The sequence below is a fragment of the Nannobrachium achirus genome, assembly GCF_963921795.1.
Source record: "Nannobrachium achirus genome assembly, chromosome: 10".
Classification (NCBI taxonomy): Eukaryota; Metazoa; Chordata; class Actinopteri; order Myctophiformes; family Myctophidae; genus Nannobrachium; species Nannobrachium achirus.
The window spans coordinates 44,579,603-44,592,913 of record NC_137819.1 but is presented as its reverse complement, the minus strand read 5'-3'; the positions used below and the strand labels follow the sequence as shown (position 1 = coordinate 44,592,913).

Here is a 13,311-nt window from a genome sequence, read left to right as displayed (position 1 = left end):
GTTTAGATGACAAAGAGCCCCCCCCCCCCCCCCCCCTCTCTCTCTCTCTGCGTTGCACTTGTCTGCCCCCTGCGGAATATCTTAAGAGCCGCATGCTCTGTGTTTTTCATCAGGGTTATGAAAGTGGGGGGAGGGGGGGGAGACAAACACACAGATGAATGAAGAGGACAGGAGGAAGATGAAGAGGGAATGAGATAGTGTATTGAGGCAGTGACACTGACACACAGAGCACTGTGCTGTGTTCTGGGAATATGAGATTGGGGTGGGCTGCTGCTGCGACATTGATTTCAATCTCGAGTCGACGTGTTCTCAATTTCTAGCATTTTCCGTGTGCATGTGTGTTCGCTTGGACATGTGTGTTGCATGTTCGTGCTTTGTTTGTTTTTCCGGCGAGAGTGTATGATGTGTTCACGTACAATCCTCGGTTTTAATTGAACTCTGAGCATGTACAAATGGAATCAAACGGAGGGTTCATCTGGTTCCATCTGTGGTCCAGCATTAGTATAGCTAGTTGTATTTGATGTTGTTGTTGTGCCTCTTGCTGAACAGGGACGTGCAGAGAATGTTAGAGAGGCAAGGGCTGACATTTCTAAAGGGGCCTTTTGGTGGAAATATCGAAAATAGCAGACCTCCAAGCTCACAACGCGTCTCAGCGCGACACATTGTGAACATGTTGTTGTTGGTGCTTCATACCACACTAAACTAAGCATAATCAAATACTGAAGATGTGGCGTGAAGGCATGGATTTCTACACAGAGAGGGCAATTATTTCAACATACAGTAAGATGCTGCATTCAAGTTCAGGAGAGTTTGGACAAGGCAATTCTCTTGAATGCTGCCTTCAGGTATGGCATGGAAATAAACATACAGCATGCATTTCTTTCACCAAAGTAAAAACTGCATTCATGGTCTGGAGAGGGCACTTTTTACAGATGGATAAAAGGACAGGGGCTCAAGCCCCCTTTGATGTCTATGTGTGCACGTGCCTGTCGCTGAACATTCCCTCTGTGTTTGTCATCTACCCGTGCAGCACCTCATGAGATCTGCAAGGACGAGTACCTGTTGCTGATGACGTGGAAGAAGGCTTCAGCTGGAGAAACTGTCTACAACAAATGTCCAACTAATGCCACTGGTCAGTACAACGCACCCCCGTCGCGTGACACACACAGGAGATGCTTCTGCAGAGATATTGCAGTGATTCCAGTTGGCTCGAGTGTGTCCATTGTGCATTAGCATTTTGCATGTGCATACATTTACAGACAGTGGTGGGAAAAAGTCGGTTCCCTTAATTCTTTGAGCAGTACTACAACTATACTCAAAGAAATTAAGGGAACATTTTGTTGAGCAATGTATATAGGGATGAATTTGTTAATGTGAGTTTTGTAATAATAATCCAAATCTTCAAAGTAACTAGTAACTAAACCTTTAAAATAATTGTAGTGGGGTAAAAGTATAATATTTGGATACGAGATGTAGTGGAGTATAAGTAAAAGTATTGGAAATTGGATGTAAAGTACAAATACCTCAAAACTTTACTTAAGTACAGTACTTATTGTAAGTGTACTTAGTTACTTTACACCACTGTTAACAGGAATACTTTCTATTTATTTATTGGATTTATTTAACAAAAGGATTCAAGTTGCAGTATAGTAACAATCAGACCTCGTCAGATCACACTTTTGTTCTATTTCTACATGTGACACATTTACATTTACAATACCAAAAAGAAATCTAACTAGACATTATTATTAAAGAGTATGCCACTTATATAGCACGTTACAGTATAAGAAGCCAGCCAATCTTTATGAACTCTGTGTTTATTGTGTATATAGTCACCCCGTTGGTCTCAGAATGTTCATAAAGTGCTTTTTTGGCTAACTAACACCAGCTTATCAGTGGCAGAAGTGGCTGCCAAGCTGGAACAGCCGCCAGGTGTTTGCTGCCAAGCACTGCAGACACAAAGTTGGTACAGTTGTTGCAGAGGGAATACTGCAACTCGTTAAAACTTGCGGCGAGTCTGCCTAACTAATGAACCGCTTTTGTTTGCAGTCTTTGGTAAGTGCTCAAAGTTGCTTTCATAGTGTGGGTGTTTGATTCTGCTTTACCTCTTGATTAACAAAATTCAGTACATCTTCAACTTCAACTTTATTTGCCACATCACAGTGTAACTAGAAAAATATTGTTCCTTCGAAACAATTGTGGGCTCGCTTCAAGCCAGAAAACAATGGCTATAAAAGTACAAAATGTCAAGATCGCAGGCAGTGCTCTCTTTGACGTTACTGACGTCAAAGATTGGTCCATTTTGTTCCAAAAATGTGTTGTGCAAAAGTTGACCCGCTGGTGGCGCTATAACAGGCCAATGTAAGAAGGGTGGTATCTGTTCCTTGACCTATTGGGAATGTGCTTGCAAGATTTCACGCACATTGCAGGCTGTGTTCATGATTTGAGGTGTTTTTGGCTTTGGCCACTTTATCGCTGCTTGCAGCTATATTCATTATTATTATTTTTTTTGTGTGTGTGTGCACTTCATAGGCATATTAGATAAAGGTCCTTAGATTGTGTGTAGAATGTTTCATGCAAATTGCAAAAAAGAATCCTAACGGGTTTAAGCGTTTCACAAACTGCTCAAAATGATATAGCGCCCCCCTTTGGCCAATTGGGGTAAGATTGGTTTTAGTGATATTTGGACTAACACTCTACATCTTTGCCAAATGCCATGAACATGTTACTTTGCATGTATGATTTAGAGGCAGAAGAATAATTTGCATAAAACTGCAATATTCATTGAATTTATTTAAAAAGGCATGTTTCAATTTTAAAGAAATCCGATCTGACAGATCTTTAGATATCGGTCCAAAGTTCACGTAAAAAAAGTTTTGTGCACGTGGAGCGAAAATTCCAGAATAAAAGAGGGTTTACGCGTTTTACAAACTGCTCAAAATGGCGGAAAACCAAAGGGCGGAGCTTACTTAACAACGACACAGATGTCTTCCGCTCGAGTCAAAGCACGCGTGTAACAAGTTGCATGTCTTCAAACGAAACGAGTCATGACTTATGCCCGTTTGAAGTTTGAATTTTCAAACGCTTCGTATAGCGCCCCCCTTTGGCCGATTGGAATAAAATTGGTTTCAGTGATACTTTGACTAACCCTCCACATCTTTGCCAAATGCCATGAATGTGTAACTTTGCATGTATGATTTAGAGGCCGAAGAATAATTTGCATAAAACCGCAATATTGATTGAATTATTAAAAAATTATATTTCACTTTAAAAGAAATCCGACCAGACAGTTTGACCGTATTGGTCCAAAGTTCATGTGAAAAAAGTTTTGTGCGCGTAACGAAAAAAAACCAGGAGGAGATAGATTTTTACTGTTTTTCATATTATTCCGAATTGTGGGAGACCTAAAGGTCAGAGGTCAAAAGTTAGAGGGTAAAAGTTGTTCGGCATGAGGAGACGCATAAGTGTATACAGGTTTCATGGCTGTATGTATAACACAGCATGAGCTATACCTGTTCAAAGTTCGCACTTTCGAAGGCTTCCTGCAGCGCCACCATTTGGCCGATTGCTGTAAAAAGTAATAGCACACGTCGCCACAGTAAGCTGAACACATTGATGTTTTTATTTTCATTTTCTCACTAAGTATGTAGGAGTTGAAAGCGGACAAAGTTCCCGTCTACTGTTGACTGATAGATAAACTAGAAAATGTGCAATTTGGGAAATTGCGAGTGTGGTTGCCTGCCCTGCCGCCCCCTATGGGTCGAACTGGAAATGCTTTTGGGGATTTGTTGAATATCCCACCCGTGACTTGTGGTTAAAATTTGGTGTTGACTGGATGTTTCGTTTCTGATTTATGGCTACTTCTTACAAAACGGGCTCCTCCCGCTAACTTTGGAACCCTGTTACGGAAGAACGGTATGGACTATCGAAATATCCTTTGAATATGTTTATCGCATGAGTCCATAGATCATGTGTACCGATTTTTGTGACATTTGGAGAAAATATGTAGGAAAAGGAGCAAAAAGTGTGTTTTGAAGAAAATTCAAAATGGCGGAAAATCTATCCTGACGCAAATGGGCGTGGCCTATATGGGGAGATGCGCCATGACCCAAGGAATCCAGGGAAAAAATAATTTTAATTTTCCGACCTACGGTTCAAGAGTTATAGGGCAAAACGTAAAGTGGGGTGTTATAGCGCCACCATGTGGCCGACTGATGTAATTATTTTTTTATTAATTCTTACAATTATTATGAATCTCCTCTCCAAGTTTTGAAACTGTAGCCCCTATGGTTTGCGAGAGAAAAATACATGAATGTGAGTTTTTGTGATTCCCATTATAAGTCAATGGGGAAAATTAATTAACTAATAAATTAATATCAATTAAACTATACAACCTTTCTCTTAGAAAAGTAATGGCACACGATTCCCGATGAAGCCGGTCGATTTGACATATGGCGCGAGTGTGTGGCGCAAAAACTGCGGGCCGTGAAACGCGCCGAAAAAAAGTTTACCCAGAAATAAATAAAGTTTCCCTAGGACTATAGTGTGTTGCCCTGTTAGGGCAACCACACTAATAATAAAGTTTCCCTAGAACTATAGTGTGTTGCCCTGTAAGGGCAACCACACTAACTAGAAAATGTGCTATTTGGGAAATTGCGAGTGTGGTTGCCTGCCCTGCCGCCCCCTATGGGTCGAACTGGAAATGCTTTTGGGGATTTGTTGAATATCCCACCCGTGACTTGTGGTTAAAATTTGGTGTTGACTGGATGTTTCGTTTCTGATTTATGGCTACTTCTTACGAAACGGGCTCCTCCCGCTAACTTTGGAACCCTGTTACGGAAGAACGGTATGGACTATCGAAATATCCTTTGAATATGTTTATCGCATGGGTCCATAGATCATGTGTACCGATTTTTGTGACATTTGGAGAAAATATGTAGGAAAAGGAGCAAAAAGTGTGTTTTGAAGAAAATTCAAAATGGCGGAAAATCTATCCTGACGCAAATGGGCGTGGCCTATATAAGGAGATGCGTCATGACCCAAGGAATCCAGGGAAAAAGGAATTTTAATTTTCCGACCTACGGTTCAAGAGTTACAGGCCGAAACGTAAAGTGGACTGTTATAGCGCCACCATGAGGCCAACTGACGAAATTATTTTTTATTTAATCCTTGATATCATTATACATCTCCTCTCCAAGTTTTGAAACTGTAGCCCCTATGGTTTGCGAGAAAAAAAATATTGAATGTGAGTTTTTGCAATTCCCATTATAAGTCAATGGGGAAAATGTATTCACTAATAAATTAATATCAATTAAACTATACAACTTTTCTCTTAGAAAAGTAATAGCACACTATTCCCGATCAAGCCGGTCGATTTGACATATGGCGCGAGTGTGTGGCGCAAAAACTGTGGGAGGAGATTCGCGCCGAAAAAAAGGTTACACTAGAAACGAAGAATAAAGAAAGAAAGAAATAAAGTTTCCCTAGAACTATAGTGTGTTGCCCTGTAAGGGCAACCACACTAATAATGACAATATCTAAAGTGTGCTCGCCTTACAGGCGAGCCCACAATAAGTGTAAAAGAGATTTTTTGTTTGTTTGTTTGTCTTAGCTTCCCATGAATAAATCACATACAGTACATACCAATAAGAAAAATATCAAACATAAAAACGTATACAGTATAAAGCAGGGGTCTTCAACTGGGGGTCCTCCAAATCTTTGAGTGATAGAAACCTTTTTATCTCCACTTGAACCCTAGCTTCCATATACTGAGAACTTTAGCCAAAAATAGCCGATCTACAAGCTCTTGGCAAAGAACTTTGGTGTAGAGGGGGAAAAGAGCAGACTAAGTACAGAGTGAAAGGTCAAATGTATTAAAGCTATACTGTGTAAGTTGCTCAACTAGTGGTCAGTAGCAGTAGAGCAAACCGCGGTCGCGTCTGCTTTTTTCGGCCGTTTTTCGCCGCGGACCGGGCATTCAGACCACCGCGTCCGCCTCGCCTCGCCGAGACCTATCCATAGAGGTCTTCCGTGTCCCTCTACGAGCAGCGGTTGGGGAGCTACATGCTAGACTCCTAGCCCAGTGTAAACACTGCAGTGTAGTTTCCTGAAGAGCTCGGCAGTGTATGATCTGGGCTTTGATTGGCCGGTAGGGAGACACGTGTACAGAATGATGCATATGACGTAATTTTGCCGGGAAAAACAGCCCCGGTCACGGCCACCAGGGCTCAGTAGAACACATATAAAGAAAAGGCTTTGGGAGCTGAAATTAACAGAGTGGGGGTTCTAAAACTTTAGCCATTTAATAGTTAGGACAATTTTAAGATATGTTTTATAAAAAAAGTTACATAGTATAACTTTAAGTATTGACAGTTCAAGTGGTTAAATATCTGAAAACATAAATTGACATGAATCCAAAATACACTGATGATTTTGCTGTCAAACAATGAAGCTATATGGAATCTATGAACATGTTGTGGGGGTCCCTGCTTCATCTCTCTCTCAACTAAGGGGTCCTTGGCCTGAAAACGTTGAAGACCCCTGGCATAAATTGTATCAAATATACAGTACAAGTAGCCTATAAATTGTACTACAAGAATAAAGTCAGAGTACCTCAGACACTTCTGAGAGAAAGACACCACATCAGCAGCAACAAACAGGTATAATGGGAGCTTTTATGACTGACATGGCAACAGGGGTTCAGTGGTTGCTGCCCATTCTCACCGCCTAGTGACGAACCCACACAAAGTCCAGCTGCAGGTGCATGGGGACAGGCCTAGACACTGAGCTTGGCAGGAGCTATTGTGTTGAATGCCAAGCCGTAGTCCACACAAACAGCACTCGTCCTCAACAGTCACTCCCCTCCAGCCAGGTGGGAAAGAACGGTGTGAAGAACCATGGCGTTTGCATCGTCAATAGATCTGTTTTGATTACATGGAAATTGCGATGGGTCCAGTGTGGCAGGCAGCATTGAACGGATGAAGTCCCTCACCAACCTCCTAGAGCATGGGACTTCAACAGGGGGTCCGGGACCCCTAGCGGGTCCTTAGAGTTACTACAGGGGGTCCTCCAAATCTTTGTGTGATAGATTTTTATATTAACCACTTGAACCCTAACGTCCATCTTCGGAGAACTTTAGCCAAAAATAGCAGATCTACAAGCTCACAGCGCCTCGCAGCGCGAGGTGTTGTGAGCTTGTAGATCGGCTATTTTCCGCGAAGAGGTTTGGTGTAGAGGGGAAAAAAGAGCCCACTAAGTACAGACTGAAAGGTCAAGATTATTATTTGTTGACGGTTCAGTTACATATCTGATGACACAAATTGACATGATTCCAAAATACACTGATGATTGTGCTGTCAAATGATGAAACAAAATGGATTCTATGAAAAGGTTGAGGGGGTCCCTGCTTCATCTCTCTCTCAACTAAGGGGTCCTTGGCCCGAGAACGTTGAAGAAGACCCCTGCCCTAAGAATTATCTAACAATTGAGGTGAGGGTGACGGTGGCTCCAGTCGTTCACACATGCTATCTTGGAATGCTCGGGGACATGCAGGCACAATGGTGGACATCTTGAAGCCCACGGGAGCAACATGCCTGTGATGCCATCAGGGCCTGCAGCCTCACAGATTTTCACCTGCTTGAAGGCTCTGCTCGTATTAACCTCTGAGATGTTTAACCCATTTAGGCCTAAACACATTATGACGCAATATTTTATGCTTTAAATATAAAAAAATAGCAGATATACAAGCTCACAGCGCGGCACCGAGTGCCGCGCTGCGAGCTTGTAGATCTGCTATTTTGGAAAAATCGTGGAAATTAGAATTTTGACCCGATTCTATAAGTGTCTTTTGAATCCTTCTAAGATTTTTGGAAAAACTATGTCAGCAATCTGGCCAGCCATCATCAAAGAAAAGGACCTTTTCACTTAACTGGAGCTCAGTTAGTCTGTTCTTGAGAGACTTCTATGTCAGTGGTTCTCTAACCTTTTCATGTCAAGGACCCCCAAAATGATATTTATTTGGCCACGGACCCCCATTTCACAATATCTAGTTCCAGGGACCCCCCCAGAAGCAACATTTGAGTTACAAACGTTCGCTTTGAAAATGCATATATTCAAAGATTTGCACACATTTTCACGACTTTTTCAAAAATAGCAGATCTACAAGCTCGCAGCGCGGCACTCGGTGCCGCGCTGTGAGCTTGTATATCTGCTATTTTTCACAGGTTAAAGCATCCACAAATTTTAGGCCTAAATGGGTTAACCTCTGAGATGTTTACTAGCTTGAGGAGAGGCTGGCTCCAGCCGGTCGGGGCTGTTTACCTCAAACCGAGCGAAAATGGTTTTCAGCTCACCAGGGAGGGAGGCAGAGGGGCTTTCTATGCAGCCACATGCTCCTCACGTTGTCGTCGCCACTGTCAAACTGGTCTTCAAGTCTGTCCTTGAATTCCCCCTTGGTCTTTCTGAGGGTTCTCTTCAGGTCAGCGCATAATGTTGATAAATCCACCCTAGTCCCGGAGCTGCAGGCAGCTTTGCGTGCTCGTAGTGCTGCTCGAACTTTGCTGTTAAGCCACGGTTCCTTGTTGGGACATATCCAAGATGTATTTTTTTGTAACAACATCAGTTGTGCACTTAGAGATAAATCCAGTGACTCTGTCTGAGAACCCGTTGACTCTATTCTCAGAGGCGTTGCGCAACATCTCCCAGTCTTCGTGTTCAAAACAGCTTTGTAGCAAAGAATTCAGTTGTTCAGACGAGCTTTGAACCGCCTGCACATTGACTGGATCTTGTTTCATTCTCTGTACGTGGGGAGTAGTTCTGTGATGTGGTTTGACAAACGGTGGATGGAGTAGGGCCATCCTTACATAAATCAAAAAAATTAACAGTAAAATTGAACAAAACAAACAAAACAAATGAGACTTAGTGATGAGATGACAAAAAAAAGAAAAGGGAATATTGATTCCCTTAAATCCTGGACAAGAGCAGTTCTAGTTACCACAAATGTAAAGAGAACAAGAATCAATTTCAGCACCTGTCTGATGACTTTTAATAGACATATCACTCCCTTCATGCTTGAAAACCGAGACCTTGTCTTTTATTTTATTTTTGTCTCCGTGCCACATATAGCTGCTCCATTGATAATGCATGGAAGGCTCTGTAGCTTTTGTGGGACCATAAAACGTTTTTAAAAGCTCACATCTAAATTAGCTTCATAGTTGTGCAGTCAGTTTACCGCCGCAGACGCAGAGCTCGAAATACAGAGATTGTGGGGACACGTATAAAAGGACCAGCTGGAGAACATTGCTCCTGGCTACGTGAGACAGTGTTTGGAGCGCTCTGATGCTCCTAGGCTACATCATTCTAAACAGGGCTGATTGCAAACATATGTGTTCTGATTGAAAACCTGCTGCTTAATATTATGTCTCGCTTTGCAGATAATAATACAGTACAGCTACTACTACCATTACTACAGTTGGTATTGTTATTGCTGCTGCAGCTGCTGCTACTACTAATGATGATGATGGTGATGATAATAATGCTAATGCATTTAATGTTTTATGATGCACTTTCCATTCAGAAAATAACTAAAAAAGCTACGAGAAAAATGAAATCCTATCAAAATGTTCAAATCAGATATTGTATATTATTATTGCCTATTGTCTATGCATTTCTTCTTCTTCATAAATAATGGATCATCACGGTAGTTCAGGCAGGCGCACACTTGTGCACACTTTAATCAATCAACCAATCAATTTAGGGGAGGCATAGCTGAATGGTTAGGGAGACCGCCTGTGGAACCAGAGCCCCTGGTTGTCCCAGGTTCGATTCCAGGCCAGGGTAACAATGTCGATGTGTGTCCCTGAGCAAGACTCTTAACCCCCAATTGCTCACACGCTCCTTGTGGGCAGCGAATTCCCTCGCGGGAGGACATAGGTATCTATTATTATTATTATTATTAATCACATAGGGCTATGATCCTAATGGTTCAATCTACAGTATGTGGTCTGTTTAGGCAGACCAGCTCATCCGTGATCAAACTCCCTCCACCTCCCCAGCCTCCTGTAGTAGCATTTAGGTTACTTTACTTGTACTTTATTTGTTTATTTAGACAGAACATGCTCATGAACACAGAGATATTGACATATTGCAAGGAATATATACATATGTTCTCAGTGTAAACCAGCCGGAGTTAGCTAAGGCTAATTTTCATCCGTTGTCCTCAGGACATAAAACAAGAAACAAAACAAAAGAACAGTAAACATACAAAACAGGGAGAACAAACAACAAAACAGAGACACGGTGCTTGGCGCAACAATGTGCCTAGTGTGACAAAGTGCCAAGTGCCAAAAATAAGAAGTTAAAAACCATGCTAGAAAGACTAACCTGACAGACTAATTCATGCAGGCATCAACTCTTTACTTGATGATTACATGTTTGTGAATGTTTTAACCACTGCTTCAACTGACTTTTGAAAGCACTAAATGTGGGGATCTCTCTAATTGTGGCAATCTTGGTTAATCTACATGGTTAATCTATGTCAGCATGTCATTCGATGCAGGTTCATATGTATTGTATCATGTCTTGTAATTCGTTTTAGTTAGTTAGTTTTAGCTTTTCTTTTCTTTTTCTCATGTCTATTATAAATGCAATACCTATCTGTATCTTAGGCTCTGCTTCAGGGTGGATGACTCAGTCTGTGTCATGCATGCACAGATTATTCTGTATAGTGTCACAGGTGCAGAGCCGCGCCACCAAATACAATGTAATAGCATTGCAATAAATGGCTTTCATCTCGATAAGAGTGTCTGACTGAACACCTAGCCATCAAAACAATCTTTGTCCTTTGTTGCGTGACTGTATCACTCACGGGAAAGTTATTTTCAGCGAACAACACAGAGTCGTATCATGAGGTATATTTTTAACCCATAAATGTATAGAATGGACATTTCCATTTCCGTGTCCATGTCAGACATGGAACAGCAAGTAATCAATCCGCTGAAACTGCCTTGTGACGATTTGTTTTCAACATGGGGATGTGTTGGTTATGGTATCGGTTGCAATAAAATGTCATTGGGTGCTACAGCAATAGGACTGTCACGATTATGACATTTTACATGACGATTAATTGTCAGTCAAATAATTGCGATTAACGATTTAATTGTGTTTTTGTCGTTGACAATTAGATCTGCTATTTCCACAATCTTTTACTTAAAAAAAATATATATGAACATTTTTCAACATGGAAACGATTGTGACGATTATGAAAAATAATCGCTGCTATGTCAAATAATCGCGATTATGTCAAATAATCGCGATTATGTCAAATAATCGCGATTTGACGATTATGTAATAATTGTGACAACCCTATACAGCAAAGTAGGTGGCTGTGAACATGGAAGTAGAGTGCTTATCTAATATTTCATATACTGTCACTGTCGGGTGGAAACCTTGTATGTCCAAAAGCGATACTTTTCAGGAAATGGAAAAAAGAACAGGATCGTGTTCCAGTGGATCCATAGCTATGATCTAGTCACAAGCTCTTGTTCATACTCTTCATTGGTTCAATATTAGCCCACAGACAGACCTAATCACCTTAACTTTAAGTGTCAAAATGTTTCAAAAATAGCCGATCACAATGCATCGCATCGTGGCGTGTTGTGAGCTTGTGGATGGCAATTAGATTAGGCTATTTTTGCTACCTTCGTGTGACACTGTGATGTGGTGAAGTAGGTCATTCCATTTACAAAAAAGGTTTCAAGGTTTCTGCCCGACAGCAATGATATATATCGATATATATTGCAGAAACCTTGTATCTCCAAGTTTCAAATGTGTACGTTTCTTCGCAAAGCAAAGCCCTGCTTCATCATACAAGGCCGTCGCACAAAAAACAGCCGATCTACAAGTACACAATGCCTTGCGGTGCGAGGCGTTGTGTGCTTGTAGATCGGCTGTTTTCACTAGTTTAACTCATTTTTTAAATGATAAATACAAAACAAACGGTTTTGGACATACAAGGTTTCCACCCGACGATATGTACTGTATATATGGCCATAACACTCTCTCACTCTCCCCCTCTCTCCCCCCCCCCTCTCTCTCTCTCTCTGTCTGCAGGATCTGCTAGTCGTCGTTGTTTGCTGGACAATAATGGTGTTGCTTTCTGGGGTCCTCCGAGCTTCGCCAGATGCGTCTCACTTGAATTTAGATATTTACATTTATCTGTAAGTTCCACTCTTGAAATGTGCTGCTCCACTCTTGAAATGTAAACACTTCAGTCCGCTCCTCCTCAGTGCCGAGAGAACAATTTGCGCTTCCCCCGGCACCTGAGAAAACCATGCCTTTGATCTTAATCAAGGCTGGGTTTATAGCGAGGACAGAAATATACTTGTTCCCCCTCTTAATCAGTGCATTTGAGGTGATTACGATCCTCCTCAACTCCTTCCCTAATCAGATTGCTCTCTCATTAGTGAGAGATGTTTGTTTATTTGTACTGAAACAGACATTTCTGCCCATGTCTTACTTACGTACTTGCCCATTAAGCGTCTTTCTCCCCTTAAACTTTTTTCCCAAAGAAAGACACTGGTTCTCCCCTAATTACCTCGCCCACAGCTTTGCATTGCGTATTATTGATTTACACGTCTCGGTCGGCTGGTATTTCTTTATTTATTTGTTGTATTCCTGGCTGTTTGAGCTTTTAGATTACCATCTCATCTCCATGGTGGTGATGGTGGAGAGATTCCGGGGGGGTCAGGGTCTTATGCGTGACTTGGAGATGATAGCACATCAGCAATCAACGCCATCGGCTCGCAACGCTCTCATGCTGACCTTTCATTAGCATCGGGAGTCAATAACTCATTTTCTGTGATTACTGTTATCTACCGCATCTCTCTCTCTCTCTCTCTCTCTCTCTCTCTCTCTCTCTCTCTCTAAAGTGATGCATCCAGTTTATGACTCAAAGCCCCTCACCTGTTTTAAAATACTTGTTATGCTATACACACCACTTCAGTTCATATGTACCACTTGACAATGCAAATGCCTTATATATAGTTGGTTTACAAGCGATGTGTAGCATCGTAATGCATTATGTGTTTATAGTATACATACATTATGGTCCTTAGCTATGTTATATAGCTGTTTCAACAGAGTTTTTATTTATTTTTGGCTCAGGACACAGACTTTACAGACTTGGCCCCTATCTCGCCTTGCCCCTTATGCATAAGCATTTTTACAATTGTTTATTTATTGCAACCGTCAGGGAGCAACTTAGTATAGGCCTACATGTGCGTCACACGTTGTGACACATTGCTCTCACATGTA

General features: G+C 41.5%; 1 protein-coding gene across 1 annotated transcript in view; it reads left to right on the top strand.

Annotated features, from left to right (window-relative positions):
• adgrb2 (adhesion G protein-coupled receptor B2) overlaps positions 1 to 13,311 on the top strand; it is a 356,837-nt gene that overhangs the window by 169,825 nt on the left and 173,701 nt on the right. Inside the window, exons 8-9 of the mRNA XM_080734701.1 lie at positions 1,031 to 1,132; positions 12,109 to 12,215. Of these exons, the coding sequence (XP_080590827.1) occupies positions 1,031 to 1,132; positions 12,109 to 12,215 (209 nt within the window). The remainder of the gene's footprint in view (positions 1 to 1,030; positions 1,133 to 12,108; positions 12,216 to 13,311) is intronic.